Genomic DNA, 27,418 nt, shown 5'->3' on the forward strand with positions numbered 1-27,418 from the left:
TTAGCAAAAATAATAATAACTGCAGAAGCTCATTCCATATATATACTCATTCAAGTCCATATATCAAAGCTATCGCCTGTATGAAGGAAAGCCTTTATTGACGAAACTACAATACACCTTATGCAACTATGGATATATGATCATCACTGGCAGTTCATCGATTGAAAATAACATAAAAGTTTTCTATCACCAGTGCAACTAGTCTTCCTCCTGGCCAAATTCATAAAATCTGCTATCACTGTATTGGTATCAGTCTCTGAATCTAAGCAAAGTACGATGACGAGGACGATGTATCCCGGAGGACCTGCAAGCGCAAATTGAGCAAAACTGTGAGAAATGACATCAACGTGTGCAGCAAACCAGCAATTGAAGATATTGAGCTTGCCTCCAGTTCGTCTTCTGTGAAGGCATCCTTCTGGATGCTCCAAGTGTCGGCGTGTGTCCTCTTAAACTCAGCAACAGCCTTTGTCACAGTAGATTTCACAGGAGACGGCTCGCGGATGAAGTGGGCCAGTAGTGTTACATGACCAGGAAGCCAGCTGCAAAGACCAGGGCTGACGTAAGTGTGGGTTATGGAGCAATAGAACTATCAACAAATCTGTTGCTGATGCCACCTGCTATCAACTCGCTCTGTAAAGAAATATAAGAGTAGATCACTACTCTAGTGATCTAAACGCTCTTATATTTCTTTACAGAGGGAGTACTATGCAACAAATAAGGTACTCTAGTGATCTAAACGCTCTTATATTTCTTTACAGAGGGAGTACTATGCAACAAATAAGGTAAGGCCAGCGAGTACCTTGGCATGTCGTATGGGACAGAAAGCACCGAAGCCGTCAGAGCAAGTACTGCACCATGTATGGTAGCAACAGAATGGCCGGACTTTGGAGTTCTGCAACATGAAAAACATTCACATGTATTAGCCAATTATCTGCTCAACAATCGGTGACACAAAATACTACAGTAATATCAGAATTCAGTACAAAGTTTACCTTCTTCTCGTATCAAGGATACGTTGGGCTTGTGCATATGATCTATCACGGAAATCCTTCGATAGATCTTTATCTATACCCTTCATTAAGCTTGCAAGAACACCAGCAGCATGCTCCCTGACCTGAGTATAGAATGGTAAAGTTCATACAATTAGCAACAGGTATCTTCACTTAGAGGACCTTTAGTAAGAACAACACTCATATGTATCCATTATACCAAGGAAAAGGCTAGAAGTAGAAAGATCGATATTCTTAGTGCTTTTCATGTCAGGAGTACAAATTGTACACATTTCTTGAATAACACAACAGGTGGAAAGAAAATGTTGAGTGAGTCAGAGGCCAAATAAAGATATATACTTGCCTCAACTTGGTTATCCACAAGTAACTTCTCAATTGTTTGCCAAATTTGTGATTTCTCTGAGCCAGAAAGAATGAATGTGTGCCTGTGACAATTAACTTTCGATTAGTTCCAAGACCACTGGGAGAATCACAAAACCACATGACAACTAAGAAATATTAACCCATCAAGAAGACTAGATCTGCAAGTACAAGATAATGTAAGTCTCTATCATCCTCAATGAGAAAAATACGTCATAATACACTTCACAAGTCACGCCACACTACCATAGAAACAGTCAGTGAGCTGTTTGCAGCAATGACCTAGGTTTTGACACTGCCAGTGTAGTATCAAAGGTAAGTTTTTCACACTGAGAATAAAACTAGAGAAGAACACATTGCGGACTAAAAAAACATTTATTCTAATACTGGAAAAATAGCAATCAGAAGAGAGGGTATGAACCTGTATGTAAAGGTCCTGAGATATGATAACAACGCTGATCTGGTTCGCCAGTTGGGATCACTGACTGAAGAAAGGATAGCCATAATAGCTGTTTCAAGAAAAGGGCGCGGCAAAGTCCGCCATTTAAGCAATTCAAAAGCTGACTTTGCAAGCAATGACAAATCTTTATTTGATGTTTCCTGCAAAAACATAACAGGGCAGTCAAATTGTTAGAATTCCTAATTCTAACAATTGCTAGTACCTGTCTCCACAAAAAAAAAAAGATGACCTCCTGGAAGGTTTAAAATATTTTTGTCTTCTCCTCAAAAGAAAATCTCAACTTTCAAGAATTTTAGTAGGTAGGATCAAACTTCAGTTTTTCTTCAGAAAGATAGAAGGATTACTGGACTTCTAAGATATGGTTAGCAAATCAAAAGAGAAAATTCTTCCACTTCATTATTCTTGTTTCTCTCAAAACACCACGAAAAACGAGTGTACAGGTAAAAATTCCTTTCATGGAAGATTGGGTTATGTCACTACAGCGAAGTTACCACAATGCATACCTGTAATGATAGAACAGGGTAGAAGAGTGCAATAATAACATCTAGTAGAACGGAAGATCTCCCAGACTTCAGAGATGCAATCATGAAATGGAAAATCTGCAAAAGAAAAGCATAAGCCTAGAATGAAGCAACGGAATAGTACACGTATCAACCTGGAGAAAGTTATGAAATAACACCGTTTCCATTCTTTTAGCGTCAGCCTCCTCTTTATTGTCCAAGCCATTCACAGTGGATGAATCGGATGCCAATTCAAGTTGCTTAGATTGACTATTGTTCTGTATACTCACAGACAACTCAGTAACTCCATCTGTCAAACGCTTAGACCAATATTCATTTCCGGTTTGTTCTGTCAGGACTCCCGGTGAACGTGCACCAGCTAATCTCACATTCGAGCATGCGACACACATAGCAACACCAATCGCCTCTCTTACCTGGAATCAAAATGAAAGGAAATGGATAAGAGTTTGTTTTCTTTCGAGATAACTATATTTCTTTACACATCTGGGCTCCATTTATTATCAAAAGCTTGTCGTTACTTCAGAAAATTTTGACAGTGCCAATTGGGAATGAGATGGGGAGTTTAGCGGGAATTTATGGTGAGTAGCCATGGCAATTTGATTCTGCCATAACCTTTGATAGGCTTGAATCTGAAATGTGTGGCAGTATGTGTTTATTTCTTTTCATTTTTTTCTTGGTACGCTTGCTCTATCCATATTGCATTTTTTTTCCTCTTTTATATGGGGGGGGTTGAGAACTAGTATGGTTGCGTCCTTAATTTGCAATTAATAATATAGGCTACATTTTCAATTGAGATTATAGGGTTCCACTTGTGGCAGCAGCAATGAAATGAATTTATTAACCAAATTTCACATGCAAAACGTGTTTTGTCAAGTAGCTGAGAGCTAGCAAGGATACATCTGAACAACTGACAATTATGCCAGTCACCCACCAGAAGAGGGTCCGAGCCTATAAGCGCTTTATGTATCTTCTGGTTCGGACACATCTGATAATTATGCCAGTCACCCACGAAGATAGTCCAAGACTTAATATAAGTGCAATCCAGTTTACAGGAACCTAATCCAGCACATAGCAAGCCCGATTACACAATATCATACCATTGATATAGACCCTGAATCCTAGTGAAGGGTGCTCAAGAACATGTTCTATACAACATGCAACACTCAATTAAGTCCTACGACAGAAGGGCAGCCGATTTTGCTAGATATGTCAAGGAAATATTCTTTAGGTGTGATCATAGTATCAACTTCATTAAAGACAATGGAATTAGAAAGGAAAAAGGTACCTCCACATCGAAGTGATCTGACATTACCTGTGCAGATGAGTGACTCATATTGTCAAGCAGTTCGTTGAGAATTGTAACGTGGTACTGCTCCTCTGCTGGGGACATTTTATGTGGAGAAATTTCAATTAGAGCAACAGACAGAAAAGAATATCTCTTGGCAAGTACACTAGTTGCTACAGACTGAGGAACTGCTGTACATAAGCAATCTAATACTTTTTGCCTGAGAACAGGAGCACGAGTTCCAGATCTTTCTTTGCCAGTAACAGCATATCTAATGCAAGATGCCCATTCAGGAACTGATTCCACAGATGGAGCTAACACAACCTTCTGCAATTGAAGCATCAACCAGTCACTCCCAGACTCCAAATCCCCACTGACATCAGAGTGAAGCATGCCCGCCATAGCTTCAGCCGCCACACATTGCCTTGATCTTTCTTTTGAACTCAGAAATTCTTCTAGTGCAGTCTGAAGTGAGGACATTACTGGCATTCCGCATTGTTGTATAAGCCTTTTGAATATCTTAGCAAAGCTGGAATAGAATGTGCCACCGCCCACTAAAGAAATCCAACTAGGGGTACATGGCCATGAGGCAGAGAAATCAAAATAGAAGTAAGTGATTGCTTTATCAGATCCGCTTTGAAACGATGAAGCACCATAACTTGCTTTTGATGAACCATCACTATCAGAAATAATATGTACATGTGAGAGACTGTTTAGTGTATCATTCATGAATCCTTCCTCCTGGATTATGTCATTCAGAAGCCTTCCTGTTGACAAAATATTGCATTCTTCAGGGTGATCTAATGATTGTTGTGAATCTTCCACAGATGCCTTGTGAGGTGATCCTTCTAATAGTGTGTTCAGAGCAGATATTGCAAGCATCCTTGAGTGGGGGAGTTGACTCTTCAAATTTCTTAAGAAATGACCTAGCATAAAACAGATATTTTAAACAATGAAGGACAAACCCATGACTACGGAAGTTCTTTCAGGAATGTGCAGCTGGAGAAAATGACAATGAAAATATGGCATACATGTTCATTTCAATGTTACGAAAAGAAACTACAAACAGGAGAAGCTGTGCATACCAGCAGTCTCTGCCAGGATTTGTGAATAAATGTCAGGCTCACTTCTAGATGCCAAAATTAGCAACAGAAGTACTCTATTAGCCATCAGGTTGTACCTGGAAGTATACAGCTTACAGGTTAAAATAAAATGTATGTAAATAGCAGGGAAGATAGTCATTTTATTCCGACAGAATGGCATGACAGTTATTATTGAGATCAAATTATTGGGATGAATAAGGAATAGTAGATTTCACGCTATTGTCTTTGTAGGAGTGCTACTACATACGGAAAGCTTCTAATGACAAATCAGTTCAGAAGAAAGCTTTAGAGAATTATCAAATTCCTCCAGTTCCACCAGAATTATGAGAACCATGTCCCATCATCCCATCACAATTCACACGCCATGTTGCCAACAAGAAATGTTGTGCTCAAGTAGCCAGCTGCATATATGGTTACAACATATTCAGACCTCCCAGCGTACAGATACACCCTTTTTCCATACACCCTGCATCATCTTGTTGGGGCACGAGATTCTATAATTGTTGCAACAATGCAGCTATATTGCAGTCTTGCAGTTACAGAGCAACGCTTTGGACAAACATGTCAACAGATTTGCGGTTCTTGTAACAACAGAAATACTAAGTTTCGAAGTCAACATAAACATGCATCTCGGAAAAGGTAAGACATATTTAAGCTGACCAGCTTCTAGTACCATCCAAACTGCACAGTGGTCTATATTGAAGTATATGTGGATTGCCCAACCATTTCCATCAGTTCGGACGTATGGTTCTACTGGTTGGTGCATAAAAAACTTAATACGGCATCAGAGCCAAGAGGTCTCAGGTTCAAGTTTCGGCTTCCGCAATTTAGATGAAAAAATTGCTTGCCTTCTTTCTGCCCACTTTTAGGCCATATCAAGCCTCACGTGGAACTCGTAAGAAATTATCTATGGTAAGATTAAATTAGAGAACCAGAAAAAATAATAGAGGGAATTTGTTTGACATATTTGTCAAAAACAGAGAGGTCTTAGGTATTTTTCAAGGTAAGAAAAAACGTAAGTGCTAGATGTTAATACAGATGCCGCAGTTTTTGGCATAGAGTTGGCATATAGCTTACCTCCAATGTAGACTGTTAGTCTCAAAGCCCAAAGCATTAATTTGAGAAAATAATCCAAGAAATCCTGGCCTGTCAGCCAGACTTTGAGAATTCTTGAAAAAAGACCTTGATATTCCAGAGAAACGTATGTTGTATTTCACAAAGAGCTGTAAACATCATATACAGAATATTTAGTGGCAAATATCATGTTTTAGTTTTCTCCGTCTTATGTTTATGAAACTTACCTCAGTAATAGCTTTCTGACACTTTATCGATTCATGATGAGAGCTACAGAACAAGAAGATTAGATTTAGTACATACATATCAATAAGGTGCTCTTTTAACAAAGGATACTGCATGCTTCTCTTTCCTTGTTTGTTGAGTGTTAAATACTCATTCTTTTGTGTATGTGTAAAGAAACAGTACTGGTAGTTCTAAGCTATTAGAAACGATTAGGGAAAACCTAGAGTATCTGCCAATTACCTTCCCAAAATTCCCATGATAAATGAAGAGAGGGAAGCAGAATCCTACATTGAACAATTATGTTAATATAATTAAAATCACTGATATAACTTATATATGATTGTGAAATAGACATACAGTTGTCAAGTGTCTCAAAACAGTCTGTGATGCGAGAATGCTGCAAGAACCAAGCACCACATGTTCCAGGGCTTTCGAATCACGCAAATTCTCAGTCAGGGTAAGAACACAATCAGAAATTAGAGAAGGCCAGCGCTTCAGCATTTTTGTTAGCGATCTTCCAGCATACCTGGAAACATGGTAACAAAGTAAAGTAGGTCACTGATGTATGACCACATAACCCTTTGATCGAAACTTCATTTCTGCTATGGGGTCATGATCAATATCAGCCAGATAAAGAAAACTACGAACAAATCAATATCCACAACTGTGCGTTGTTATATTCCAAAAACAGAGAAAAACAGAAACATACAGTAGTCAGAATCAACAGTTTCTCGAGTTACTATGTATTATGCTGATGGTAATATTCGAACGAAAATACATACTAACAGCCTAAACAGAAGTTGCAAGCTACATGTCACATGTAAATAAAGAGGGAAAGAGAGCTTACGAGCGAACAGTTTCATAGTTGTGTAGTGAGAGATCTAGGAGATCCTTCACCAAATTAACCATGAGGCTAGACGGAGATACATTGGCATTTGTCCGGTATCTGTGGTATGATGATTGTGAACATCTCCACGTATTATGCAAGTGTGCTTTATCGACAAGTGCCCATCTAGGTCTAATAGAAATAAGAGACTGAATTTCAATCGCAATCCATGTAATGGAATCAGACTAGAAAGTAGGACCAATATATACCTCTTTTTGCCCTGAGCATGGAATGGAACAATAAAGTTGCATTGAGGCTCAATGATGGCAGCAGACTCTAATTTCCAAGCTTGAACATGACTTGACCATTCATCATATTCCAAGCTACCTACAGCAGTACACTGTCATGTAAGCAGTCAAAAGTACAGTGTGCAAGTTTCTAAGATAGCTATCATACCATAGTTCACCAAAGCATCAATCACGCGTACTACAAGTGCTAGGAGAATACTATCATCAGTTCTTTCCTTTAATAAGTACCTGTTAAAAGAATTGTGAATGCTGAGAATAAATAAACTTGCAAATGATGAAAGCAAATAAGCTTTAAAATGATTAGTAAGTAGAACTGGGTGCAGTACGAATGTACATTACCTGCATGCTATGTGCACAAGTTCTGCAGCCTTTTCACGCATCTCTGAGCTGCCAACGGTGCTACCAGAAGATCCTGCAATAAAGAAACTGGGCTCTACTACATTGGACCTCCCATCTTTATATGATGGACGCAGTTCAGGTAAGCACGACATTACACCCTGCAATGCAGAATGAATGCGCAATAGCGTTATTTTTAGGTGCTCCTTTTCATCTCCTGCCAAAAGAACAGAATAACAGGGTATCAAGGGGACACTCGGACAAAGAGAACAATGACAAAAATAAGAAAAACAACTTAATTATTAACATAGATTGGTGTAATCAGCTTCCTGTCAGATTAGCATACATGCTTTAACATATGCATAACCAAGCCGGAAAAAAACATACAGGGTTATCTCGTTGGTCAGAACAAGAATATATGTACCTGTCTCAGACTGAACTTCCATCTGGCAAATAGTCAAAAGCTCTTCCACAGCCGACTGAAAATGAAATTCTAACAATTCGTTTGCAAAAGATAGTTCATCTTGACTGGGATCATGCCACTTCGGAGGAAAATTAAGCATTTCAACGTCCCTGTCCTGATGAGCTTTTGAACAACCCCATGGCTCAATAATATTAGCAATGGACTGACAAGAAAATGGCCTATAAAATAACAAGATTTTGTTGGATAACATCTTTTAAAGATCAAATGATAAAATCAGACAGATGTAAATAAGCTAGACATACTTATACTGATCTAGTGGATAAAATGAAACCAGGCTTCCTAGCACAGAGCGAAGGAGATGATCACCAGCTCCATTGACCTGATTATTCCAAAAGGGAATTCATCATTTCAAAGTGTAACATATAATGGGTGACTGTCTGTCGAAATGTATGAAAGATAAGAGGAAATATAAACCTTCCATGAAGGGGCCTGGAATGCAGACATTATTACGTGCTTTAATTCTTCTCTATAGCTCAGTAAGACAGGACCCGCATAACTGATGGATATAGCCAAAACCCTCAGATAGTAGTCCAATGCTGTTTCTAGAGCAGGAGAAAGTGTAGCCTGCATGTGCATACAAGGCAGCTGGTGTGTAATGAATGTAAGAGCTCAACCAACAAATGTTACAGGTTTTGAACGAACCTTAGTAGACATATTGTTAGGAACTTCTCTTCCAACATAACCTGTTGTGGGGGTACCTTCGAAGGAGGACATGATAGTCATTAAGATAGGCTTTACAAGGTAGACTGAAGCCTCCTCAGGATATGAATGAACACAGGCACAACAAAGAAGTCCAACTTCTGAAGTGGCACCAGGAAGGATATTTGCATTGACAAACTTGGCAATTTTCTTAAGGGACTGCCAATTGGAAAATCAAGAAGCATGAGCATGACAGAAAATTCACATGTTAAACCTTTTAGGACAAGGAGGTGGAGCATTTAATTAAAAAAGCGCAATACCTGATTAAATAAGGTTTTTGATAACTTTCCCAGAACTATTTCTAGCATGCAAAAATAGTGAGGGCTGTCCTCGACGAGAAAAGTTCCCGGCATGATTGAGGTCTGGTAACCCTCCGCGCTGCCACAACAAAAAGAGAAAGATATCATTTAGCATGTCCTCCAAAAATAATTCAGTAGTAATGACAATTTAAAAGTTTAGCAACCACAGCTTACATGGCACTACTTGATTCCAGATTCTGAAGCACAGAAAACAGCCGACAAAAGAATTCATCTAGCCAATCCGATAGAGAGGAAGTTTGGAGGAAAGCAGGCACATCATCACTAACACCAACTGTAGCCAGCTATAAGCACCAAACAATGGTTAACTAAATGCTGCACGGCAATATCATAAACCAGTGTGCAAAGACAAGGTTAAATCATATAAATACTTACATTTGAAAATATTGAGCCAATTAATTGCATCGTAGCTACAGTTTTAGGTGGATCGTTGGCATCCATACCAAGCAATGCATTTGAAAGGGAAGTGACAATAAGATCATAGAGTGTATCAATCATGCTACTATCACCAGATTGAGTTGAGCATAAAGAACTTAGAAGAAGCGCCCGTCCAGAAAATGCGACAGATGTGACAGCATTCTTTAACTGGTGGGTGGCAGTAGTCTGTCAGGAAAAAGTAAAGTCGTTAGCTTGCTTGCGAGTTAACTGAAAACTATAAATATTGGCATATTTTAGGGCTCCTGCACGTCGTAATGACATCCAAGCTCAAGAAAAATAGTAACAGGTATGCTGCATGTGTTGCCAAACTTACTGTCTCCAAGGCTAGTTGGAAGTTCGTTGCGACAAACGGAAGCACCAAGGATGGCTCGACATAAGACAGGATTGAAGTTGCAATGGATACTGTTTCAGCAAGAGAATCGTCCTTGCTGTACTGACCACGATCCAGTAATTTCAGCACTACTTTGATAAAAACAGCTCTCTCTTCTTTTCCCAAACAGAACTGCTCATTTTTCTCATCCATTGTGTCACTGCATTGCCATTATTAAATCAGATGATGCAAGCAATAAAATTCTCATGTGGCACAAGATACTTCAAGCTGCAGCATGAGTTAAGATTGATCACTTACAATTGTTCATGTTGAAGACGTCTTTCAAAGTAAAAAACAAGATACCGCAGAAAACGCTCCAATGAGTAGGTCCAGCGACCCCCATTTGATGGATGATAGAATCTAAATGCCAGAAAGACATAAGTTAAAACAAAATAAAGAGCCAGTGCGACAAGCAAAAAGAAGTACAAGGACCAGAAGACAAACTGTTCTAGAAAATTTATGAGCTTCTCAAATTGTTCCAGTGCCAGACTTTTAGGCTTCAAAAGGTACACCTGCAAACAAAAATAAAAGATAATATTAGTCGTATCTTGCTTTGGTTAAACAATGCAACAAGCCGTAATGTTTACAAAATATCATGCTGTAGTATTTTTTTTCTATGGCAAGTTTGTTATATATGAACTAAAACATGAATAGCAGGGATAACTTTATCAGCAGAATACACCATAAATTATTAGCTAGTGACTGAACAAGTGGTTAGAATCATAAGAAAGTTGGCCCCATTATTCATGCATATTTTATGCCGATACCAAGACATCAAATATTAAAGGCTTAAGTGCATAAAATCTTCCACAAGCTGTCAAGAAAAAATAGTTGAAAGGATAAGGATAGCTTACAACAGACTTTGCAATTGCCTTGGAAGGTGATCTGGTCTTACTTGAGAACAAAAATCTTGTGTTCCTAGGCACCTCCACTGGAAAAGGGTACGACCCATTCCCACTGGATATAGGAACCTAGCAACAGAGACAAAAATATATTAATGATTGTGGAAAAGATTATGTAATCCTACTTTAATGGATTTACCATACATAATGCTACTTTAAATCTGACAGCTGAATAACATATGACGAACGTTGTGATATACCAACTGTATGAATATTTTTGGTATTTACAGTAAACAAAATCTAAGTACCAACTAGATTTGGCTTCATAACACTGAAGAATGAATATAAGCTTGACTCGGATTAGCAAGAAATTTGATGACATCCAAGAGAACATTGCACTCGCCTCAGTATTTGTGATGCGGAGCATCCCAAGGTCATCCCCGTGGACCTACCATCGTCTCATCAAGTGCCTACCGGACCCATGACTCGATCACGTGCAAGAGCCCTTGAAACCGAGATGACATCTCTCCTCTCACAATTCCACTTCGATGCACATGAAGCATGGCTACTACCTCATATGGATACTTTGTGCATACTCAGGTACAATGGAGAAGCTAAGGAGCAAGGACAAGAAGAAGAGGAAGATGGACGAGAAGACGGAGAAGAAGAAGGGCTGCCGGAAAAGACCCAGCCACCGGACGACCGGCCGAGACCGGACGTCCAGCGCCTGAAGCATCTGCCGAGTCCCAGCCAGCGGACGTCCGGTCCAGACCGGACGACCGGTGCCCCGACACCCGAAGCAAACGAGCGAACATCCAGTCCAGACCGGACGACCGGTGCCCCTGCACCGAGGCCAATGAGCGGACGTCCGACCCCGACCGGACGACCGGCGCGACCGCACCCAAGCCGAAGTCAGCGGAAGTCCGGAGCCTCCGGACGTCCGGCACCCCCATCATAGAGCGGAACCAGCGGACGACCGGAGGACACCGGACGTCCGGCAGCTCCTGAGACACCGGACGACCGGTCCCCAGCGGACGTCCGGTACCTGTCTGCGCACAGTGTTCGGGCCTGAGGCCCATGTACCCCTTCACTTCGCCCCCATTTGCACTTAGACTATAAATAGACCCCCCATTCATCCTAGCTAGGGTTAGCATTGGTTTAGCTCATTTGAGAGATAGAGCATTGCTCATCCATATCGGATCTACTCCTCGAGAGAGACCGCGACCCCTCTTCGGAGAAGATCCACCTTGGATTCAAGACCTCCTTGCGGAGAAGATCCCCTTGTGGATTCAAGACCTCCTCACGGAGGAGAACCGGTTACCGTGTATCGTCCCTAGTTGTCTGTGGATTCGTGTATCGTTCTATGTACTCAAGGATCTAGCCCATGTGTGACTTATTCGTGTCAGTTTAGTGATTTCCTCTTGTGTTTACCTTCCGTTCATCCTCGTGTTCTTCGTGTTTTTTCCCCGGGATCCGCTCCTTTCGTGAAAGATCGGGCTATAGGGTCTCTACCCTACATCATCTTGGTATCATGAGCCAGGTTCATCACGATTTCGGAGCCCCCTCTTCGTTTTTCTAGCTTGATTTTGTTGTTTTTCGTCCTAATCCGAAAATCCCCACAAAATTAGCCCTAAAATTTTTTCTTGTGTTTTGTGAGTTTTGATGATGTTTTGTTGGTTTTGATCCGTGAATTTGTTGCGTTGCAAGTAGATCTAGCCTTCACCCACCATCTCCACCTCGAAATCCCTCCCAAATTCCCCATATTCCCCCCAAAATCACCTCCCGGATCTAAAATTTCGGTTGACCCCGACCACCGGACGACCGTCACATCACCGGACGTCCGGCGACCCAGGAAGCACCGGACGTTCGACCCGACCGGACGACCGGCGACTGGACATCCGTCCACTACCGGACATCCGCTACACCACCACCGACTTTCCGCAATCTTTGCCAATATCCCAACCCACACCACCACCTAACCGATACCTACTCCGACGATTTTGATCGCCTTTGGTTTTGAGAATTTGAGTTGCGGTACCGTATCCTTTTGTGTTTCGGCTATCTAGGTACGGTTCGACATCGACACCACCGCCGCTCATTTTCGCCACGGACGCGTCATCAACACCGGTCATCAACAACGACCACCTCGACTACGACTTGGTATTCGTGCCACCATTTTGACACCATACCGGAAGCAAGACCGGTAACCTCATCTTGGTATTGGACATATCACTCTTGCCATTACATTGATAGCCATCATCGCCTTACTCCTTTGCATTGCTTACCCATCGAGACTAGCCATTGAGTATTGCCGGCAACGAGACTTATGCACTTTAGTGATCATACTTCCCATAGCATACATACATACATCATTGTTGCCTATATTGGTATCATCTCTTGTGTCACTAAGTTGTCATCGCATGCTCACTTACTATCTTGGTTCGTCAAGCATTGCATGAGAAAAGAGCTCAAACATCAAAGAGCCAACCAAGCTTTTAAGCAAAGAGCTTTTAAGCAAGAACCATAGCATCATACAACAATAAGATTGTCATACTCGATCATCTTGGATCATATCATAGCAACACCTTGCATAAAACATATTTGGGATAGAAGTAGTTGCATTTTTGCTAAGTAGGTTGTGCACAAGTTCTTGTATCCGCCTATCGTGCAATCGTGCTAGCGTCTCTCTAGTGTTGTGCAACAAGAGCATTTTTTGTGGATTCCACATTTTGGCTCACCCTTGGTTGCACAACCCCACTTATCTTTTTGCGTGTGTGTTTCTGTGTACCGTATATGCTTGGTCTACTTGTTACATCGCATCTTGCGAATCTTCTCCAACATTATTGAATCTTGCTTACATTCACATTAAAAATTGTGCCACCATCCTAACCAAGCTCCACCATAAGCTTTTACTTGTGTAGGTGTGAGAAACCGACGAGAATTCGTACCAATTGGGCTATTTCCTTGTCCTACATTGGAGTGATCATCGATTCACTTTCAACTTCGGTCAAGGTACATTTGGTATTCGTTCTTCTCTTTCTACCACTCACACTTGTCTTGGAATGATGGATAGGTCAAGTACTTCTACCAACCCACTCTTCATGGAGCAAGACGACGACATGAACTCCTTCGTCACCAAGAGTCATCTCTTCGGTGCACAACGTGCTTTGCATCAAGAGCAACAAGCTATGAGTGAACGCATCGACAACCTTGCCGCCGACTTGCGACTTTCCGAGCAACGTACAAGGGACTACTTCGACCACAAGCTCGACGATCACAAGCAAGAGAATGACGCAAGGATGGACGAGAATCGCGCTTTGTTGCTCAACCGCTCTTCTTCCACTTCAAGAAGGAGCCGTTCAAGTCGCCATTCCGACTCAAGTACACCGACTTCGAACACTCTTCGTCGAGCCGCGCGCACTGACAATCAAGCAAACCTCAATCCGCTTCGGGACACCGACTCTCAAGAGCGCCGTCGACGTCAAGCCGAAGAAGCCTTTGCGCTAGCTCGAGAACGGCAACAACAACGCCAACATGAAGAGGAAGAACGCGCGCGTCTACACCAAAATGCACAAAATACCGAGGCTCAACGTCAAGAACAACAACTCCGTGACGCTCAAGCACTTGAGACGCAACAAGCTCTACGTGATGCGAGTTGAGCCGTTGCCGACCGAGGCCGACAAGCCCGTGAAGAAGAGGAAGCACTTCGCGAAGAACTTCATGAACGACGATTTCAAGCTCACATGCATCGTCTAGTTCCCCCTCGAGCTCGACGCGTTCCTCCACAAGCTCGCCAAGACCATCAAGTTCATCAAGAGCATGAAGACAATGGGAACCCTCCGCGTCAAGAGCACCACAAGTTGGACAATCATCTACAACATGGGCGTCATCATCCCCGACCCCAACACAATGAAGAGCAACGCTACGGCAAGCTCAAGTTCACCATGCCCAAGTTCAACGGAAGCAACGATCCCGAAGAATACCTTTCATGGGCATTGAAAGTTGACAAGATCTTCCGTTTGCACAATTATGAAGAAGAGAAGAAGATCGCAATGACATCCCTTGAGTTCCAAGACTATGTTCTCATTTGGTGGGAACAAGTCATTGAGCGCCGCGAGGCAAGAGGTGATCCACCCATCACTACTTGGGCACAAATGAAGGATGTCATGAGAGCACGCTTCGTGCCTACCTACTACAACCGCGACCTCTTCAAGAAACTCCAACAACTCAAGCAAGGAACCAAGAGCGTTGAAGAATACTACAAGGAGATGGAGATTGCAATGATAAGAGCCAATGTGACGGAAGATGATGAGCAAACTATGGCACGTTTCTTGAATGGACTCAATCATCCCATCAAGAAGATCGCCGACTTCCAACCATACTCAAATCTCATCGAGCTCGTGCACCAAGCTACCAAAGCGGAACGCCAAGTGCAAGATGATTTCAAGTATGCCAAATTCTCATCCAAGTCATACGGCTTCTCCAATAACCAAGCTTCAACGACGCCAACACAAACTACAAGACCGTCTACTTCCAACATCGACAAGTCGACTTCCAAGAAAGCTTCGCCTACTACAAGCAACTTCAAGCCAAGAGCTTCATCATCAACAACCCCTACCGATGAGACCGTCAAGACGAGTTCCCTCAAGTGTTTCACTTGCGGCGGACGAGGCCACAAGTCCTATGAGTGCACCAACAAGCGCACCATGATCTTCAACGACGATGGCACTTATGATTCCATGAGCGAAGGAGAAATGGAAGCCCTTGAGCAAGTCGCTATGCACCGCCAAGTGAACAATGAAGAAGAACAAGTCTTTTGTGATGAAAACTCAAGTCCCGCACTTGTTGTCTCCAAAGTCTTGACTCTCCAACATCACCAAGAAGAAGACCAAAGATGCACCATATTCCACACCAAGGCCGGCATCAATGGATGATCTGTCAAGGTCATCATCGATGGAGGGAGTTGTCACAATCTCGCAAGTGAAGAACTTTGCTCCAAGCTCCAATTGCCCAAGACGAAGCATCCACATCCATACAAAGTGCAATGGCTTAGTGACTCCGGTACCATCCAAGTCGAGCACCGAGTACAAGTCTCTTTCAAAATCGGCGCCTACGAAGACACCTTGGAGTGCGACGTCATCCCAATGACCGTTTGCCATCTTCTCCTTGGACGACCATGGCAATTCGATAGAGGAGTCGTCCACAATGGGCGTACCAACCACTATAGCTTCAAGATGCAAGGAAAGGAGTTTGTGTTACGACCTATGTCTCCAAGCCAAGTGATCGCCGATAAGCAAGCCACCCATCGTGGAGAGAATGGTGAGAGAGTGAACCACCAAAAAGAGAGTGAGCGCCACAAGCCCAAATTGAGTGCCTCCACGATGAGCGAAAACAAGAACTTCGTTCTACTTGCCACCAAACGTGAGATGAGAGAAGTGTGTGAGAACCCATCTAGTGTCCTACACTACGTCCTCGTGTGCAAGGACAATACAACACAAACTAACACTTCTCACACTCTTCCTCTAGTGTTGTCTTCTCTTTTGCAGGAATTTCAAGATGTTTTCCCCGATGAGCTACCTCCGGGACTACCTCCACTACGAGGCATTGAGCACCGCACCGACCTCATCCCCGGAGCACCACTTCCGAACAAAGCTCCCTACCGCGTCAAACCCGAAGAAACCAAAGAAATTCAAAGGCAAGTAAAGCATCTCATAGACCATGGTCATGTGCGTGAAAGTTTGAGCCCTTGTGCCGTACCGGTCATTCTTGTGCCAAAACGTGACGGTAGCTTTCGCATGTGCTCCGATTGTAGACCTATCAATGCTATCACCGTTCGTTATAGGTATCCCATTCCACGCCTAGATGATATGCTAGATGAGCTTAGTGGTGCCACTATATTTTCCAAAATTGATCTTAAGAGTGGTTACTATCAAATCCGCATACAAGAGGGTGATGAATGAAAAACCGCATTCAAAACCAAGTTTGGTTTGTATGAGTGGTTAGTCATGCCTATGGGTCTCTCGGAAGCACCGGGCACTTTTATGCGCCTTATGAATCATGTCTTTCGCCCTTACATTGGTATATTTGTTGTGGTTTACTTCGATGACATTCTTGTGTTTAGCAAATCTATCCAAGAGCATGTCACCCATGTTCGCACCGTTTTGCAAACTCTTAGAAAAGAGCGTCTCTATGCTAATATGGAGAAATGCCTTTTGGTGTTGATAAGCTCGTTTTCTTAGGTTTTGTGATCTCTTCTAAGGGTGTTCATGTAGATGAGTCCAAGATCAATGCTATTAAGACTTGGCCGCAACCAACCAACTTGCATCAAGTGCGTAGTTTTCTTGGTCTTGCGGGTTTCTATCGTCGCTTTGTGAAGGATTTTAGCACCATTGCTTCGCCTTTGCATGCTTTGAGCAAGAAGAATGCGCCGTTTATTTGGGGACCATCCCAAGATACCGCATTCAATGAGCTTAAGAATTTGCTTACTCATGCTCCCGTGCTTGCTTTACCCAACTTCGACAAGCCTTTTGAGATTCATTGCGATGCTAGCGGTAATGGCATAGGAGGTGTGTTAACGCAAGAGAAGCGACCCATAGCTTACTTTAGTGAGAAACTTTCCGGAGCGCAACTCAACTATCCCATCTATGACAAAGAGCTATATGCTTTAGTCCGTGTTTTACATGAATGGGAACATTACCTTCGTCCCCATGAGTTTATCATTCATACCGATCATGAGACCCTCAAGTATCTCAAGGGTCAAACTAAGTTGAACAAGCGTCATGCTAAATGGAGTGAATTCATTGAGTCTTTTCCCTATGTCATCAAGTACATCAAGGGTAAAGAAAACATCGTAGCGGATGCTCTTTCCCGCATATGCATGCTAGTCACGCAACTTGAGTTAGATATCATTGGCTTCGAGCATATCAAAGAATTGTATGCGCATGATGAGACTTTTGCCACTCCTTATGCCAAGTGTTTGTCGCATACATCGTGGGAACGCTATTACATCAAAGACGGCTATCTTATGAGAGCTAACAAACTTTGCATCCCCAAGTCGTCCCTTCGTTTATTGCTTTTGCAGGAATCGCATGGAAGAGGATTAATGGGACATTTCGGACGCGACAAGACGTTCACCACGCTCTCGAAGAGCTACTTTTGGCCAAAGATGTTTCGGGACGTCAATCGCTTCACCAACCGATGTTCGACATGCCGCAAAGCTAAGTCCAAAGCTCAATCTCATGGTCTCTATATGCCTTTACCAATTCCATACCAACCTTGGGAGGACATAAGCATGGACTTTATACTTGGTTTGCCAAAAACTCGCAATGGGAAAGATTCCATATTTGTCGTTGTGGACCGTTTCTCCAAAATGGCACATTTTATTCCTTGTCACAAGATAGACGATGCTTCACATGTTGCTAATCTCTTTTGTAGGGAAATATTGCGTCTCCATGGTGTGCCAAAGACAATTGTCTTGGACTGCGACGTCAAGTTCCTTAGCTACTTTTGGAAGACCCTATGCGCCAAGCTCGGAATCAAGCTACTCTTCTCCACGGCGTACCATCCTCAAACCGACGGCTAAACGGAGGTGACAAACCGCACACTCTCTGCTCTACTTCGAGTACTCATCAAGAAGAACATCAAGGAGTGGGAGGAGTGCCTACCTATCGCCGAGTTCGCCTACAACCGAGCAAGACACTCAACAACCGGCAAGTCGCCTTTCGAGGTCGTTTACAGATTCAACCCATTGTCACCATTGGACATTTTTCCTCTACCACTCCAAGAGCGCATCAATTTGGACGCAAGTGCGCGTGTGACACATCTCAAGAAGATGCATGAAGATACAAGAAACACCATCGAGCGCCAAGTTCAACGCCTTGCGACCAAGCTCAACTTCAACAAGCAACCTATGGTCTTCAACACTGGTGATCAAGTGTGGCTACACCTTCGCAACGACCGCTTCCCACAAGAACGCAAATCCAAGCTTCGACCACGAGCGGATGGACCCTTCAAGGTGCTTGCACGCTACAACGACAACGCTTACAAGATCGACCTCCCGCGCAACAAGTACAACGTGAGCGACATCTTCAACGTCAAAGATCTCTCTCCCTTCCATGGTGATGAAGATTTTGATCCGAGGACGGATCTTCCGTAAGGGAGGGGAGATGATGCGGAGCATCCCAAGGTCATCCCCATGGACCTACCATCGTCTCATCAAGTGCCTACCGGACCCATGACTCGATCACGTGCAAGAGCCCTTGAAACCGAGATGACATCTCTCCTCTCACAATTCCACTTCGATGCACATGAAGCATGGCTACTACCTCATATGGATACTTTGTGCATACTCAGGTACAATGGAGAAGCTAAGGAGCAAGGACAAGAAGAAGAGGAAGATGGACGAGAAGACGGAGAAGAAGAAGGGCTGCCGGAAAAGACCCAGCCACCGGACGACCGGCCGAGACCGGACGTCCAGCGCCTGAAGCATCTGCCGAGTCCCAGCCAGCGGACGTCCGGTCCAGACCGGACGACCGGTGCCCCGACACCCGAAGCAAACGAGCGAACATCCAGTCCAGACCGGACGACCGGTGCCCCTGCACCGAGGCCAATGAGCGGACGTCCGACCCCGACCGGACGACCGGCGCGACCGCACCCAAGCCGAAGTCAGCGGAAGTCCGGAGCCTCCGGACGTCCGGCACCCCCATCATAGAGCGGAACCAGCGGACGACCGGAGGACACCGGACGTCCGGCAGCTCCTGAGACACCGGACGACCGGTCCCCAGCGGACGTCCGGTACCTGTCTGCGCACAGTGTTCGGGCCTGAGGCCCATGTACCCCTTCACTTCGCCCCCATTTGCACTTAGACTATAAATAGACCCCCCATTCATCCTAGCTAGGGTTAGCATTGGTTTAGCTCATTTGAGAGATAGAGCATTGCTCATCCATATCGGATCTACTCCTCGAGAGAGACCGCGGCCCCTCTTCAAAGAAGATCCACCTTGGATTCAAGACCTCCTTGCGGAGAAGATCCCCTTGTGGATTCAAGACCTCCTCACGGAGGAGAACCGGTTACCGTGTATCGTCCCTAGTTGTCCGTGGATTCGTGTATCGTTCTATGTACTCGAGGATCTAGCCCATGTGTGACTTATTCATGTCGGTTTAGTGATTTCCTCTTGTGTTTACCTTCCGTTCATCCTCGTGTTCTTCGTGTTCTTTCCCCGGGATCCGCTCCTTTCGTGAAAGATCGGGCTATAGGGTCTCTACCCTACATCATCTTGGAATAGTGCACTATAGTACTTCAATAGTCTATAGTGGACAAGGTGTGGTTGGTACTATATTGGCGAAAAACAGTTATCGGGAGCAATGAATCTAATGATGATACATGGACCTCCATGCCCCTTAATACAATATAATGGCCTTTGTACAGACCTCTAACTATTAGATTTTTTTCGGCAAAAGCGGTCAACGTATGTAGCCTCCAAGACAAGGAAAGCTCCATGTTTCCTTGTATGTTATATTGCTTTAGTCTTGTTGTGACTTTGCTCATCTTTTATACACTCCATCATTTATCATTTTTTCCCATTATTCCTTCTTGAAAGTAAGGCAAGTTCTACAGGACGGCAGTTCGACCCGCAATGTTGTATGGCTCTGAGTGTTGACCGACTAAAAGGCGACATGTTCAACAGTTAGGTGTGGCAGAGATGCGTATGTTGAGATGGATGTGTGGCCACACGAGGAAGGATCGAGTCCGGAATGATGATATACGAGATAGAGTTGGGGTAGCACCAATTGAAGAGAAGCTTGTCCAACATCGTCTGAGATAGTTTGGGCATATTTAGCGCAGGCCTCCAGAAGCTCCAGTGCATAGCGGACGGCTAAAGCGTGCGGAGAATGTCAAGAGAGGGCAGGGTAGACCGAATTTGACATGGGAGGAGTCCGTCAAGAGAGACCTGAAGGATTGGAGTATCACCAAAGAGCTAGCCATGGACAGGGGTGCGTGGAAGCTTGCTATCCATGTACCAGAGCCATGAGTTGGTTGCGAGATCTTATGGGTTTCACCTCTAGCCTACCCCAACTTGTTTGGGACTAAAGGCTTTGTTGTTGTTGTCGTTGTATTCCTTCTTGAAAGTATTTTAAGAAAGTGGAAAACATTCTGTTCGGGAGAAATCATCAAAAAAGCAAAAATTTCTGTATGTTGTTTTTCCATACTCATCTTTTCGACCCCTTCCTTCACTTGATCATCATTGTTTTGATGTTTTCACTTTTTTCTCATTATTATTTCTTCATGAATGCAGTTGAAGAAAGTTAGTTATTTAGTTTCAGAGGAAACATCTCATAAACGAACAAAACAGATGTCAGTTTCTCGCCTTCAGCAGATGAAAAATTACCGATAAGATGATGGTATTAGTTTTATCAGATCTGGAAGCTTTACTCTGAAGTTATATATTCTTTGTATGTTTTGCAAACACAAGCATGCCGCATCGTCAATATCACCGATGCCTATTATAGAAACACTCGGCTATGCTTCCAGCACCTCAAAAGAAAACTTTGGTCCACCTTCATGTAAGAGTGAAAAACTTGGATGGAATCCGACAGGCCAATTGCAACAAATAAATGGAACTAGTAACAGCTTCATTCCAATGGACACATATTCCAACCCATATGAAAGCTTAAGTAAGTTGCACAACAAAGACGTATAAGATGAAACACAAATACTTCATATCTCATGCACCTTGCACGGTGTTGCCGGTGCATTCAGATCCCGTGCGCCCTCGCAGTGGCCAGGTGCGTAGGTGGCGATATTGGGCTGTAGTCTAGTGCGAGTGGTGACTGTGGAGGCTATGGCCATGACCACCATGAAGTGGTGGATCGGTTGCGCAGCAGCCTGAAAGCGATCAGCGGTGAACCAGCATGTGGTGCGGCAGCACGACCTCTACTCTTTGGCCGGCAGCTACGTCAGGGTTGCATCTGGCAAACTTCTCTGATCCCGACACAAGCAGAGGGCTTGAGCGGGATCCAATGGCACGTCGAGGGACACACGATGAGCCAGCTAGGACAGCAGGCACCGGTCAGCAGAGATGGTGGACAACAGTATTGGTGAATCAGCGCGGAGTATGCGTTTTCTGTGGGTAAAAACCCTTGGTCAGCCTCTTTGGTCAGATCAAGAAACATTGGCTTACGTGAGTCGTTTCCTTCCCAAGATGTGTAGCTCGAAGCTCCTCCGGGGGTGATAACCACAGGATTGACCTTTTATAAAAAAACTCAGCAACATCGACGTATGAGCTGCAATCCCTTCTTGACGGCGCGTTATCTTGGAGTATCATGTACATCGCTTAGTCCCAACTATTTTACCAGAGGAATATGGTCCCCGGTAATAGGTTAGTGGTAGATGATAGAGATGTTGGCTATCCTTCAGTTTTTCGTTTATTGTAAACCGTTGTGTTCAGTCTTGATACTTGGTATCTTTTTAATGAAATTATGGTTGTATGCATCTGAGGATGCAGAGGCCAGGAAGCTTGTCCTTCCTTTTCGGAAAAGAAAAGCTTGATGTGTCGGAGGATTCTCCATGCATGATGCGCTATGATGGTGCCCACAAATGTGCAATCACCTGTTGTTGGAAAGTGCCTTTAGCATGGTCGGTTGGAGCAGCAACTTCCAACAGACGCTCTTCATGGGAAAAAAAATTATAACCGCTGTGTGGCACATATGGGAAGTACAGGCCTGGCGCAGTGGTGAAGTACTCCCCACTTGTGCCAAGAGGTCCTGGGTTCAACACTGCCTCTCTGCACTGCACTGTGCAGGGGTAAGGCTTGCCTCGTATAATCCTTCCCCATACCCCATCTGGTGTGGGAGCTTCTAGCACTGGGTCTGTCCTTTTTGTGTGGCATATATGGAAATAACACAATGTGAAGATTTTAGACAGTGTCACGCCCAGTTGCCATGTCCATGGAACATTTTTTTAGGAGAGAATAGCTGGGTTGATTCTGTTGCCTATTTTTTCGAGTCGCTGGTGTATGTAAACTGTTTGTACATCTCCACCCACCCCCACCCCCACCCCTCCTCTCCACCGTCAGGGCCTTCACTACAGTCTCCCCATAAAAAAGGTACATAAGAATTCAACCTGAAAGCCAGACATACCTCAAACATGTTCAAGTATCTTGTAAACAATAGCGGCAGAAACTTCTCCCATTCAATGGATCTGGAATTTTTTATGCAACGTGCTATGATGGCAGCCCATTGGATATCCCAGAAGTTACAATTTGTGACAGAGTCCCAAATGTGTAGACATTGTGCAATCCAATCACTACAAATCAGTGTCATAAGTTAGTTAAAAGAATAGATGTTTGGCAACATAAGGAAGCTCATTGATCAAATATGTGACCGTTTCAATTACGTCGTAAAGTGATCCTGGTTCCTCGAGTTTGCAGGAAGAAACAGCCTAACAAATCCAACACCTTCAAATGCTGAGTTATGCCATGGATTTTCCAGCAACGGCCTGTGGTTCCAATACAGTATCAGGTCAGGCAGTTCTATTTCGGCAGAACTCACCAAGCACAAATTTCCAGTTGTGGTGATAAGAAACGATTGATACACTTTGTGCTATTTTTCGAATTTATACAATACTAATAGTATAGAAAACAATAACATTGATAGTAGCAACAGAAGGAACAAAAAAACAGTGCAAATAAAACACAAGCATTCAGCTGCTTATGGATATTTCCTATAGGACTTATCATTTTTTTTAGATTCTATTGGGCCTATCATGGAAAAGGGACAGCGATAATCGCATCATAGATTTCTAAAATAGCAGAATCATGACACTCAAGTCTCTAACCTAGCACAGGTGTAGCATAGCACTCGGAAGTCCCTAAAGTTCTCGCAGATCCCAAACTTGCATGGGCATTGTACATGTCTCCAAACTTGCTTATAATCTAGCATGTACCCAAATATGCATGGCTAAGCACCATTTCTCCATTAACAAACAGTATGAGAAGATATAGCAAGTGTTACCCTGTCGCTGATTAGAAAACAATGATTCCTTACCTTTTGGTTCCATAGTTGAGACAAGATAACTACTAGTACTACTTAGATATTAGCCTTAGGGAATAAGATAAAATTTGTTAGTGAAGATTGCTAGGAAAGTTTCAGCTAAGCGATGGATGCAAGTACATCTTGTTAAGGAAAGGAATAAATAAAGGTTATCTAGTCTCCCTCTCTTATTGAGCCGGTCCATCAAAGGACATGAGTTCCAAGTTGGATTTTGACAGGATTTTCACCAATTCGCATTTTCACCGGATAATATGCCAATGAATCAAGAAAGATCAAAGCAGCATAGAAGCAAGAATGCAGAAGTATGCGGGAAAAAATAAACACGGGTGCTGAATATGCCAAACAGAAACTGCCAAACCTGAATTCCAACCAAATCTCAGCAGCTGCACCTTCAGGAAAGAAAGTCCTAGAGGCATGTACTAAGCCGGTGATGGTCTCGAAGTGTTGCTGCCTTACTTTCCAGCCCTCAGGGCCCATGTTTCTGAAATAAACATGACATTCACCATGTTAACTCATGTAGTTCTTTCGACACCAGAAAATATGTGTGTTCAGAACTGTACCTCTTGAAATGGGTTTGTATCAATGTCTCGTAAAGCGGCCTCCATTGCACATCAAGTGAAAGTCTCTCCGCATGCTTTTTGAAAAGCCTGATGAGCAAACCTCCCCATTTTATCTGGTTACCAATTGTTTAGTGTATATCACCAAAGAACAAAAGATCTTAACTATACATAGATAAATCATTAATTGCAGGCCATTACCTGGACAACAAACTTATTCTGCGATGCATGAAATATTCCAAACCCAAGCTCTACAAGAGCATGTATGTCCTCAGGAGCAACGTCACTCTTTGCTTTGATAAAACTAAATCCATAAAAAATCAAACATCAACATTTGCTACATAAATCCTGATAATTAACCAAATTCAATTACATTGTTAGTATGTTACAACAAAAACAAGTTGTGCCCTTCCAAGTATAGCCTCACTTCAATATACAATTGAAATTGCTGTGTTAGAGAGAAAGGGAAAATGTGTGCCACATAACATAAAAGTGCCATTATAATCTCATGTGTACTTCAATATATTAACCAGTGTTATGAAGTGAAGGGTTTTGTATAAGGTCATGTTAAGAATTGTACATGTTTATCGTTGCATATTCATTAATTGGAGACTCATGTGGAGTCACGGCCTAATTCCAAAGACGATATCCTCCCAAGGCCCCACATAGAAAATAACTATAAATTCCCATGTAAATTAAACAATATCTGAGGCACTCACATATTAAAAATGAAAATCAAATCCATATATCTAAACTGTGTATTGTGTGTCTTAGATCTCATATATAGCCCATCAACTTTGCAGTTTAATTCATTGGCCCCATCAACAAAATAAATTATATATTTTACTCAAAGAACACATGTTCACAAAACACATGCCCAATTAATAAGTCATAGTCGTTATAATACTACTTCACAGATCAATCCAGAGTATTAATATCACAACCCAATACAATTTTAGAAAACACAACTTGGGCAGACATTGCATGTAAATCTGAATGAGACAGGCTATAACACAATTGGAAAAGCATACAGTGTAATATAAATATATAATACAGCTTTTATCGCAAAATAAATTAACTTTAAAGCACAAATAGGGCAGCCCGGTGCATGTAGCTCCCGCTTGCGCAGGGTCCGGGGAAGGGTCTATTGTACACAGCCTTTCCCTACATTTCTGCAAGAGGCTGTTTGCAGGACTTGAAACCGTGACCTCATGGTCACAAGGCAACAGCTTTACCACTACACCAAGGCTCCCCTTCCAAGCACACAAGCACATTCAAAATCATCTAAATAGAAACTGAATTGAAGCAATATGATTGCTTTTCTCTACCGTATGTAACCAAAGTAACTGTTCCGTATATTGAATGGAAATACTTTTACAAGAATCTTAGGTTTTTCTACAGATGTACTTCCTACAAATCAAATGTGACAACGACATTTTTACAATTTATATGTTTTGGAGTTGCTCGCGGTGCAGAGAAACAGGTTGAAGACTACTTTATCCAACTGTGACAAAATCATTCAAATTGAAATATACAAAGGGGCAGAATATAGTGTATATCCATCTTTGGGTACTAATCATCAGGTGGGTCACAGTCTATTAGATCGCATTTGCACTGATTATATTCAAAAGAAAGCATAAATAGATATTTACAAACAGACCCTAACGCTTCAGTATTTGCAAAGAAACCAATGACAGACCGAGAGAGATAATTTCAGATGGACCCTGCCTCCTGGCATCCCTCAATCTGATCCACCAATCACATATGACGAACACCGCTACATGCTAGTGCCCAAAAGAGTTTGTAGTAGCTAATTAGCATCTCATGAACTAATTAATCATCAAAACTTTTGTTAAGATGCTAAAGATGGCAGGAAAAGCTCAGAAACGAGCTTGGTATTGGAGCTTAGGCCGTGAGCCTTGTGGCAAGTGTTTTACCCAAAAGCAGAGTCACAGTACAGAAATGTACGCCAATGACAACTAATTCTGACTATGTTTTCCAGTAGCGGACTCCATCGTACAAGCGCTCATCCCATTCACGGCTTAGCCGAACAAGCTCCAGAGAGTGGATGCCCAACAATTCCACAACCGCGAGCCCCAAGCTAACCCTTCACACAGTCATGGAAATGGAATCGCTCAAAACCTCTCCGGATTACGAGAGCAACGCGACTGGCGATTGTGCATATAAAATCCCAAAAGCAAATCGAATCGCACCGCATCGAATCGAATCGGTACGGAGGAAAGGGCGCGAGGGAATTACAGGTCGAACACGGAGATCCACTTGAGCGTGGCGTAGGCCGAGTCGGGGTCGTCGGGGCGCCACGCGTCCTTGGCCGCCCGCACCGCGCCGGCGAAGGCCGCCGCCTCCCCCCGCGCGGCATCCGCCACCGCCGGGGGCAGCCACGCGTTGTAGAGATGCATCGCCGCTGTGTGCTTGCGATGCAAAGCGAGGCGAGGCGAGGCGGAAATGGGTGACGGGTTTCTGGTTGGGGTTTAATCGGGTAGAGAATTTATGAGCGGCCGGGTTCTTTCTTCGCCTCCAAGACGAGCGAGGGGGAGACGACGACCAAAGAGGCCAGAGGGCGACTTCGGCGACCGGTGCTCCGCGGCCAAGGCAGGGGGGCGCTGCTGTTATCAGTGACGCAGGCTCTGGGGCTGCGTGGACCTGGTGTACGGTGGACTTCTGAGTTTCTCTTTAGTTTAGAGCATCTCCAACAAACGCGCAAGGCTTGCGCGCAATAATGTCTTTACAGCGTCAAAATGATCAGTTTTTACGCATAGCTGAGCGCTGGCTCCAGTGGCCGCCCCAAATATAGCGTGCGCGAGCCGCTCCAGGAGGCACTAAAAAAATAACGCGCGTGCCAGCACAAACAACATATGTACTTCAAACAAAACCAAAAAGATCAAACACATAAAATTAAATCAACAATAATAAATAGTTCAATTTTATTACAATTCAAACAAATAGTTCATCTTTCAATACAACAAATAATTCAACAATACAACATCGAACATACAAATCATCATGCGTTTTGTCGACTCTCCCTTCTCAAAGAGGAAGAAAGCACAAGTAGTCAAGACCAAAACTGCACCGACTTGGAAAAAGAAAAAGTCTGCTGCTGCAGATGAGCCGGCGGCTAGGGGCGAGTCGCCA

At 43.3% G+C, this 27,418-nt stretch overlaps 1 protein-coding gene across 4 annotated transcripts; it reads right to left on the reverse strand.

The window, feature by feature from the left end:
* Window positions 1–26,878, reverse strand: LOC125525670 (proteasome activator subunit 4). 4 transcript variants are annotated; one of them, XM_048690669.1, is made up of 35 exons: window positions 26,525–26,878; window positions 24,467–24,569; window positions 24,269–24,381; window positions 24,067–24,189; window positions 23,053–23,154; window positions 22,797–22,962; window positions 10,671–10,787; window positions 10,261–10,328; window positions 10,075–10,176; window positions 9,760–9,976; window positions 9,384–9,611; window positions 9,165–9,292; window positions 8,952–9,069; window positions 8,635–8,850; window positions 8,407–8,556; window positions 8,235–8,311; window positions 7,933–8,150; window positions 7,512–7,725; window positions 7,321–7,400; window positions 7,134–7,251; window positions 6,886–7,056; window positions 6,396–6,564; window positions 6,279–6,322; window positions 6,041–6,083; window positions 5,817–5,962; window positions 4,722–4,816; window positions 3,637–4,562; window positions 2,510–2,764; window positions 2,334–2,429; window positions 1,792–1,970; window positions 1,354–1,435; window positions 993–1,114; window positions 800–892; window positions 386–539; window positions 1–304 (listed from the first exon to the last, which is right to left on the reverse strand). In XM_048690669.1, the coding sequence occupies exons 1-35, from the start codon at window positions 26,683–26,685 to the stop codon at window positions 263–265; spliced, it is 5,436 nt and encodes a 1,811-aa protein (XP_048546626.1). In that variant the 5' UTR covers window positions 26,686–26,878; the 3' UTR covers window positions 1–262. The 4 variants fall into 4 exon arrangements, with proteins under 4 accessions (XP_048546626.1, XP_048546627.1, XP_048546624.1 ...); XM_048690670.1 differs by having other exon boundaries at window positions 3,664–4,562; window positions 26,525–26,877; XM_048690667.1 differs by having other exon boundaries at window positions 10,075–10,328.
* Window positions 26,879–27,418: the final 540 nt, after the last annotated feature.

The sequence above is a fragment of the Triticum urartu genome, chromosome 7 (assembly GCF_003073215.2).
Source record: "Triticum urartu cultivar G1812 chromosome 7, Tu2.1, whole genome shotgun sequence".
NCBI lineage: Eukaryota > Viridiplantae > Streptophyta > Magnoliopsida > Poales > Poaceae > Triticum > Triticum urartu.

Excerpts from the sequence above, each read along its gene's own strand:
- LOC125525670 (XM_048690667.1), bottom strand. The coding sequence starts at position 26,685 with ATGCATCTCTACAACGCGTGGCTGCCCCCGGCGGTGGCGGATGCCGCG. Across the intron at positions 10,329-10,670 it reads AGGCAATTGCAAAGTCTGTT|GTGTACCTTTTGAAGCCTAA; the intron begins GTAAGCTATCCT and ends TTTTGTTTGCAG. Across the intron at positions 2,430-2,509 it reads ACGCTAAAAGAATGGAAACG|ATTTTCCATTTCATGATTGC; the intron begins GTGTTATTTCAT and ends TTTCTTTTGCAG.